This window comes from Fringilla coelebs, assembly GCF_963513975.1.
Source record: "Fringilla coelebs genome assembly, chromosome: 10".
Taxonomy (NCBI): domain Eukaryota; kingdom Metazoa; phylum Chordata; class Aves; order Passeriformes; family Fringillidae; genus Fringilla; species Fringilla coelebs.
In genome coordinates this window covers 16,268,241-16,277,856 of record NC_140036.1, presented here as the reverse complement: position 1 = coordinate 16,277,856, position 9,616 = coordinate 16,268,241, and the positions used below count along the sequence as shown (strand labels likewise).

The 9,616-nt window shown below is 39.2% G+C and overlaps 1 protein-coding gene across 1 annotated transcript in view; it reads right to left on the bottom strand.

The window, feature by feature from the left end:
- Positions 1 to 9,616, bottom strand: part of PSMD1 (proteasome 26S subunit, non-ATPase 1) — a 64,654-nt gene that overhangs the window by 40,892 nt on the left and 14,146 nt on the right. The window contains exons 14-16 of the mRNA XM_084212380.1: positions 9,372 to 9,568; positions 8,697 to 8,792; positions 8,124 to 8,188 (exon numbers count right to left, since the gene is read on the bottom strand). Coding sequence (XP_084068506.1) covers positions 8,124 to 8,188; positions 8,697 to 8,792; positions 9,372 to 9,568 — 358 coding nt within the window. The remainder of the gene's footprint in view (positions 1 to 8,123; positions 8,189 to 8,696; positions 8,793 to 9,371; positions 9,569 to 9,616) is intronic.

Below are 9,616 nucleotides of genomic sequence, written 5' to 3'. Positions count from 1 at the left end.
GGGCTTTGTTTTCATTTTTAATATTTTCAGCATTCTTCGGTTACACTAAAATTATGTACAGCAAAAGGCTTAGGTTTTTTTCATCTGCAGAACAGAAAGTACTAAAGCTAACGTGTCCCTCCAACATTTATTTATATATATTTAATTTAAAACATATGCAAGTTCAAAACAGAGCCTACTGTAACAACTGCCAGAGATTTTCAGGCGAAAGCTTTAAAAATACATCTGTGGTACTTGCAGTAAGTTGTCATCTTCTTGCCAATTTTGGTGATAATCACTAGCCCCTTAAATCAGAGTAAGTTCTAACTGCTCTCCCTCCTCTTCACTTAATCAAAATTTGTTTAGGAGGATTCTGTAGTTAAAAGCCAGAATGGATGGACTGTGATAGCTGTAAAAGACACCTTCACGAGCAGTAACACCAAAAGGCAAACACCATTCCTGAGGGGTTATTGTCCAGCAGTCAGAAGGCAAGAAGCAGTCATCTTTGAAAACTCTCTTGATACTTAAATAAATCCATATTAATTAAACAAAAAAAGTGTTCATTTGGCAGGCAGCAATCACCTACTTTGTGCAGCAACTTATATTTTCCCTTTCCAGAAGAAACATCACAGCTGGCTAACAGCACATAGAAAAACTGAGAGGCAACTCAGCTCTTTTCTGTCTGACCCTGTTCTTGTATAGCTGTCAAGTCTGCAATCTGTCTTACACGAGGACTAATTTGCCCTAAATTTCACACAGAGAAAGATTCCAAGGCCTCTTTGCAATCACTGCTTAGACATCCACCAACAGGAAATCGTCCTTGAAAAAGTCCCACCCAAAAGAGATGTATTTTCTCAAGCCAGTATACAGGTTCCTCAATTTTAGTAACTGTAAGTAGAAGCTCAGCATGTTCCAGTTACTGAGTTCAGTCAGTAACAACAAACCTCAATCTAAAGGAGGAGTGACTGATAAAAAATCCAGTCTTTCCAAAGGCAAAGAAAATTTCTGCATAGATAGAAACACATCAGCCAAGAAAGCATGCACATTGCATGCTTCCACTTTCCAAGTGGAAAACATTCCACTTAACATGCTAAGTGCAACAAGATATTGCTCAGAGCTTGTCCACTTACAAAGCAAACAAGCTGAGAATTCAGGTAACAGCCTTGAAAAGCAGGACAGAGCAAGAAAAAAAATGAAGACACAGAACTATGAAGGAAGAAAACATAAGGGACAGCAGAGTTCTTGCTTTAGCAACTGTATCTACAAGAACAGCTCTGAACAAAGAAATCACCTTCATTAGTAAGACATGATGGAAGAGTCACTGCAAGCTCCTGAAAGAAAGCACCAGTTTGTTGTATGGTAACTACAGACAACACTGCTCTTATGGCATCAGCAAGCACAACAGGAGGCTCAGGACTACATCCATGAGTACTGTCTTTAGGTAACACAAATTTATAAAATATACTTTTATATGCTGTCTGCAAAGTGAGAGTATTTTCACAGCATTATAATATTTTACAGCTTTTTTCATAGAGTATAATAACTGATAAAGCTTTGCAGTCATTTGGCTGTAGAACACAAGACATTGTTACAGAAGGAAGGAGTCATGCACTTCCCCCTTAACACACACAAACAAAAAAAGGGATTCCTTTCTCTGGAGCAAAATGCTGCCACTTCTTTCCTAACCTGACCCACACTGAATCAGCCACCTGGCCAGCTCTACAGTCTCAATACAATAATAACTCCAACTTATTATTGTATAGAGGCAATAAAATAACAAAATAATAAAGTCCATAAAATAATAATTTAGACATACCTAGTTCAACTTTTCTCATTATCACAAAGACCTTTATCTGGCATATTTAATTTTTTAAACTACTGAAAGGCAAGATAAAAGTCAAAGCTGATCTGCAACATCCAAGCACTATGGGAAGAACACTTTAGAAGAACAATGGACAAGTATGGTGGTTGTTTTGTTGTTTAATTATTTAAAATACGTTAGGAGACATTCAGTCAATGTTCTGTCTGCCTATCGAATTAAAAATTACAGCACAGACATGCACATAAGGACTCAGCAGTCTTTCAGAGAGGAAAATAATGGAGTTCGAAGCCTACCAGAATAAGCGTCTTGAAATGCAAATAAAGTGATTGTTTTACAACAAACTAAACAAAACAGTAACAAAATACACACAAAACAGACCAAATCAGAAAAATCAACCAAAAAATAGCCCAACTTTTAATTCACTCAGAGAAGCAAGAAATCCAGCTAATCCCAGCTATAGTGATGTGATGTAAAATGCACTTTGTGCAGCCAGCCCTAAACCATCTATAAGCTGCAGGCCTTTAGCTATCAGGAAACTTACAGGCATACTGAACATACTGTTCAGTTATCTTATATGCTACAAGTATAAAACTCCTCCTGACTATATCACACTAGGCCATAGTAGCATCAATTTTCAAATGCAAATACAGCTAAAATCAAGTGTTAAGTAGAAGGCACTGAGAAGAGAGGCTGATGCTACAAGCTGGTGCTGTATCACCTGCACACAAAAGGCACATAGGATTTTTTTATAGTGTTTCATAGAAAGTGTTGCTTTTCTGCACCGTTTCCATACTGTGGAAACATCCACATGACTGCAAGCTGGTAAAAGAAAACAAAAACATAACTCCCCTAATTTTTTTTCTAGGTTGCTGCGTGTAACATCAGACTTAAAAAGTAAAGCAGAGCAAGCAGAGTAAGTGTGGTAAAGGCATGCTGAACAACCTGGGATATTGGAACCCAGAGAAGCAGAACATTGCCAGAGCTCTTCTGGCTTTTTACCTTGTAAGCTGGAGCCAAGAGTCCCAGAGTTCTGGCCAGTTCTCAGCACTGAGTTAATATTACCATGAAGCTTTAGACTTTTTTCTTTATATTGATAAAGATGCCTATGAAGCCCTTCTTTGTTTCACTTCCCCTTTGGCTCCCTAGGCAACCATTAACATGGCAAAACAACAGTCAGGAGAGGCATAACTTCCATAATTTTGCCTTGGTATAACAACATGGTGTTTACTATCAGCGTCCATTCCCCTGAGAAACAATGTTTACTCCAGTGGAAGACTTTTGCCCTGCAGAGAAGCCCTTTCATTTTACAATTGGAAGCTAGGTACAAAAATAGGAAAGATGGCTTACTAAAAGTGTCCATTTTTACTCTTATTTTTAATAATTCATGTCAACCCTATTTGTCAAGACACAGCTACAATTCCTTGCATCCAGGTCCTTTCCAACCTCTGAAAAACAACATCACGCTCTCAAAAATTAAAGAGTTTTTTACTCTCTGAAGGATCATCTTTACAAATGCTCTACACAGGTAACAGCAACTAATTTTCAAATGCATTAAACCCTGCCAGTGAAAGTCTAAGGCTTCTTCTGATTATAGTAAGATTTCTGCTACTATTTCTTAAAAAGGGACCTTCATTCTCCTCTACCAGGAAGACTGAATATGACAAGATAGAATGTGTTGGATTGTAAACAAAACCCTTTTAATTTTTCCTATGCAAGAATTAACAAGCAGATACATTTCACTAAATTCCTCTCCACAATTAAAACATTGAAAAAGTCACTGGTGCAGATCACATTAGAGTGACTGTCAGCCTCACACTCAATTACCCAGATCATCTGCTATCTGCCTTGTGGACAAAGGTAGGTTAGAAGGTATAAAGAAAACAAACTGTCCCAGTCTTCCTGGAATAAAATCCAAGTATCTGATCTGTTTGCCTTATAACAAATATATAGCCTTAAAATACCAAAGGCTAAGTAAACACAAAGCATACAAAAGCAGGAAACATTACTATTTCACTTGCATCATCCTAAAATGAAAAATTGAACAAAAGCCATGCAGAGTTCTTCATGTTTGGGTAGCCTGCACTTATCATCTGAGACTACATCTTCCTTTTGGGACTCTCTAGAGGCTGCATTGTTCCCTCTCCTGCCCTCAGCCTTTTCCCAACAGTATGGCATGAAGACAAAAGCAGCATCCTACAACTCAAGTCCCACTTCCCCAAGACTCTCATTCCCCTGGATTTAACAACTCCTATGAGAGCATTAAACATTTTTAGTTCATGCTTGCAAGCACTGTTCCATCTCACATTGAAGCTTTCTTCCAATCAGATTTGTTCTATCCATAAAACATCTACCTCCTCATTTTGTACACGAAGTGTTTAGACACTCTGCAACACTGCTCAAAAAATGTAAAAATAAGGCTGACTACATAATCCAATCACATCTCACTCTGCAATACCAACAAAGATCAATTCATGATCTAAAGTGCTAAAAATTATGATAAAAATAAGTCTTTCCATTTTTAAAAAGCAAAACACTTTAAATTGATCATGTTTTCCATCGCATCATAATAATTTTTAAAAGCTGACCAAAATCACAGGCGATTTAAATGCTGTTTCCAATAATCATAAATATTTTATAAACCATTTCAGCAGAAAGAACCACCAGTATATAAACATCAACAATTAGGTAAGCTTGCTATCTGTGATCACTGGCAAAAGGAGCAAGACTGGGAAAACAGAGACACCTTACAGTAACCAAGCCAATACATCATTTCTCTTCTTCCTATTTCACAACACAGCTTCTCGTTCAGCTCTGCATCCACACTGCAAACTCCAAACACCCAAATCAGTTTTAGTACCTCTTCATCACTTTACAATAACATTTTACTTAGAAGTGCCTCCTGTAAGAAGTGGCCATTTTTAAAAAGAGAGAAGATGTAAAGTCTCAGGTTTTTGCTCCACACAATTTTGACTGGTTTTTTAGATGGCAAAAGGAAGAAAAGAGGAGGCAGTTATGAAACAATTCCCTTGCACCAGAACATTTTCTGATAATTTAATATAGTGGCATGAAAATGATCTGCTCCAAAATCCATTACTAATTCTTGTAAGGGACTTGTATGGGACTAAGCCAAGAAGGGAAAAAAGCCACACCAAGTCCTGTAGCCAGCAAGCTGTGCTTTCCATCCCCAGCCTGAACATATGGACTACTTCTAAACAGTCGGAAAAACAGAATTAACAGCAGCAACTCTGCTGGTTAAGGTTCAATTCTACACACAGGGTCCCCTGGAAAGCTTTGGGGAGCCCAATAATTGGACAAGGAAGTTTTTGTGCTATGTGAATAGGACCTGCAACATATTCAGCACTCAAGCAATGTGATTGATACTGCTCTGCTCCCTTGGGTGACTTGCCTGCAGACATTCCCACAGCCAGGCAAGTGTGCATCCAACATCCCAGAGTGAAACTGTAACAGCAGCACTAACCCCTGCTCCCCCAACCCCTCCAGGGATTTTAACTGGGTGATTTATTATCTTTCATAACACACCAGAGATTTTAATCTTGCAATTCTTAGGTAAAATTTAAGAACCTAGACTAGAATATTCTATCTAAACCTTGATTCATGAACTCTGAATAATGAAAAAAGCCACATGCATTCTTTTGTATACTTATCCAGTAATTCAAAAGCTCAATGAAAAAAAAAATACCATGCTTAAAAAAATATAAAAGGTAATCTTCAAGGTCAAGCAAAACCTTATTGTTCTAAAAATTAAATGACATGTTTTATTGCATTATTTTCTATCACATTTTCCTTCGATACTGTGCTGTTTTCATTATCAGCAATAAAAGTCAAGATAGACTCTTGAGTGAGTGTGTGCAGGGTTGTATGCATGTGATAGCAAGGAAGACTCACAGAGGAAAACAAGGACAGCAAAGCCTTACAGAATGTTCTGCTATGCAGATGCATTACCTAAAATTAGCAGTTTTGTGATGTTTACGACACTTTTAGTTCAAAACCAAGAGGAAGAACATTTATTCATAGATAGTTGTAACAACAGGAGAAAACAAACTGGATATTTATGACACAATGTGAGTTTGTGGGCTGTAGTTCTGTCATGTTCAAGCAATGGTGCTTTTAAGGAAATTATCATCCTCTGACTATGTAACCTCCACCCTTATATGGATTTTACTTTTCCTATAGGAGGAACAGACAGAAGCACAAGTCTGAGGCTGCTGAAGTGTACCATCCAGCAGACAAACTCACACCTCCAGCACACTCAACCTCATGAATGCCATGAACTGCCCAAGAAAAATGTAGACCACATTAAACAAATGTATTCTCTTATTTCAATCCTGACTTCACAGTTCCCTTTCTGGAACCACATACAAAGAATTCAATGAGAACTCTTTTCATAGGACCTTCAGTCATGTTTCCTTCACTTAAAATGAGATTAATTTCTGGGATATAGCCCACTGTGTCTCAGACCTGCTCACCCCCAAAACACTTCATTCAAAAGCTCTGTATACCCAGCAGCTGACAAATCACTGACTCTTGCCAGTATTCAATGCTGTGTTAGTGGCCTTTACAAGTAAATCCAGTTAGACTTCAACAAACAACAGTCCTAAGAAACAAATGTCATTTTAGCCATGAAATCTGACAAACTCACAACTCCCTTGGTCTTTATGTCTCTGTACACTGGCATTGTTCAGCTGGGCCAGAGCACACAACCAATTATCAAGTGAAAAGTGTTGGCAACTACCACAGCCTAACACAAACCTTTTGCCTCCAGAAGCCAGTGCTAATCAGCTAAGAAGTGTTAGTCCTTGACTACCAAGAAAGCTGGACAGTAGAATTTACAAGGAAATGCTCCTCCATATTGCACAAGTAGGTTCTGGACTGCAAGTCTCCAGAAAGGGAGGGGAAGAGGCAGGATAACATCTGAACCACTGTACAGCAGGTGAAGGAGTCAAAGATGGTGTCACTCATTTCCTCATTGCTGGATATGGAGAGAACAGACCCTGAACTATGTTGTTCCAGCAAGATGCCATTTACCATTTACATGGTAAATGGTTTAGCTCAGTGCTTTGAAGGTTTCTCATTTTGGTAAGAGATATCCATGTCCAATTGTGTTTTGCATTTGTTGAAAAGAAAAACTGACTGAAATCTGAGCTCAAAAGGGCTTTGTCACAACCTGTTTTGAAAAAAGATGTCTGAAACTATGGAAGGCATGCATGGAATTTTTGTTCTGTACACAGATACAGTAGTCAGCTAAACAGATCCCTAGGCTTCAGGAGAGGCAGAGATCCCTAAACAGCAAGGAAGGAGCTGTGCTACTTGGAAGTAACAGAGCAGAAGCACTTGAGAGACACCTGCTGCCCACGGAGAGAATCTGTCCTCTTTCCAAACCAAGTTCAATTGTCCTTCAGATAGAGCAGAACGTCACAGAGTCACTTCCATGTGGAGAACAACTTGGTACAGAAAAGCTGACTGCTCACATCAGTAACCCAAGTTTTAACCCCACCTTTAAGAACCTCTCATCCTGCTTTTAAGGACAGCTACCAACCCAAAAGAAGATGTGACAAACAATATTTAAATTACAATTATGGACCCAAGTATGCACCAACTCCTCTCAGCCATAATCAAAAGCTGCAGTTTGGCTCAGTGCTCAGATTACACAGATTATTGTATTAACAGATGCAGGTGCAGTCCTTGGAGGGCCTTCTAATTCCCCGACCACCCCTTACCCAAGGGACCTGTAGGGCACTACAAAATACTGTTTCAGCAATAGGTTTCACTTTAGACAACCAAAGGAAACATTGTGATGATTTTGTGATGGGCTCATGTTACAATGTAAGCCCAAGAACTTTTCACGATTTAGCAGTGGATACTCAAAAAACAAAGACTATTTTAAGGTCCTCCTTCAGCTTTTTTTTGTTAATCAAAGTTACAATATTTTAGATAGCCATTAGGTAGATATATTTGTCTGAGTACAGCTGCCCTTAAGAGGTTTGGCACAAGCACAGCATATTTAATTTTTAATTAACTCTCAATCCTGCAAATATTAATTTTTTATTCTATTTGTCAACTTCATCTAGCTCTGTTCAGACAATTAAGCCGCAAGTCCAGAAACCCACAGAAAGACTCATTAAACATCTGCTGAACATTAAGGAAGGCTTCTAATCCTAAACCGATCTCAGTTTTTTGACTTTTCAGAATTCATTCAGTTAGCAGTTGAGTCACTTTGTGAAAGCAGTAGCATATTCATTTTTTAAAAAAGTAACAGACATTAAATTGAAAGCTGCAGGAGTGACCAAGGAAGACACTTTACCTGAACAGAATGAAACCAAGTGACTCCACAGCTGCCCGCCTCACATCATCATTCACATCACTCACCTACAAAAGGAAAAACAGGATGTTCAGAATACATTTAAAACACTTGAGGACCATGTTTCAGGCCAGATGTCAGTTAATCAAGAAGACAGGATTATAAAGAAAGTTAGTGAAAATCATGTTCAGCTTTAGCCCAAACAGCTCACCCGTGTTTGCACACCAACTGCAAGATGATCAAAGAACAGACAGACCACATCCATTACATCTTAATTTATTTTTTCTCCAGCCCACTATTCACTGGAAACATATCAGCCAGGTAGTTTAGGTTCACATCTAATTTTTAATAGGTTCCTTTCCTGTGATACCAGGTTGAAAGTCTGAAAGTCTCCTTACCCTAACGTCAGAAGGCCCTGTTAGTTCTACTCATAATACTAAGTAAAGCTTTCATCACTTCACAATCTCTAATTTGGACCAGAATATTAACACTGCAGACACAAAGCCTGACAAAGTGATGTGCTTGCTTCCTGACCACAAATTTCTTCCTATGTGCTCCTAAGGCCACAGTACTTACAGCCACATGCAGCAGGCGCCTGATAGCCTTGTTGTTCCCTGAGCCACAGTATGCCATAGCCACAGTGTACATGCCAGAACGCCGGAGAATTGGATCCTGGAAGAGAAAGCATCAATATTTCACAACCATCCAAACGGTGACTCAGTAATTCTAACTTTAAATCTGTTCCACTCTTGTGTCTTGAACCTGCAAACAGGTCACAGGTCAGCCTCATTGCTTAACTGTTTATTTGGAACAAGTAACAGGACAATCACCAAAGCAGGTTTGTCATTACCAAGTTCAGGGGGACAGAGAGCCTGCTATGCTGCAGGCTGCCCAAGAGTATAGGGCAGAGGTGTCATTCTGCTTTTACTTGCTATCTGCAATAATCACTGCCAGAACCTTGAGATGACCCAGCTACAGCCTGTTTTTAACCACTACATCCTGATCTACTCCCTGCTGCTGCTCACATGACTATGAAGACCAAGTATAAGGCTAAAGAAATACACAACTAAGTAGTGTTGTTCTTGTATTTTTGATCAGAGTGCAGCAACTTGGGAAACAGTCCCACTTCAGACCAATGTAAAAATTTCTCTGGTTCAAAAGAGCCAACCCATTACAGCTGGAGATTCACAAATGGACAGGAGGTCAAACATGTAACGCAAGAGTCAGGGATTAAGTCACAGCTCAATTTACCTTATCTCTGCAGAGACTCTCAATGAGAGCATCAGCCTCCTCCATCCTCCCATACATGACCAGAGCGATTCCAACCGCGAGGCCTCGCAGGATCTTTTCATGCTGGGTTTCCTGTGCATAGCCAACCATGTCCTCAATAGCCTGGGCATTTTTAGATCCCAACATAACCAACCCCAGTGCCAGGCCAGCTGCCTCACCTGAAATGCGGAGAGAAGCAAAAAAGTCAACTCTGTTCCCAAAAGTAA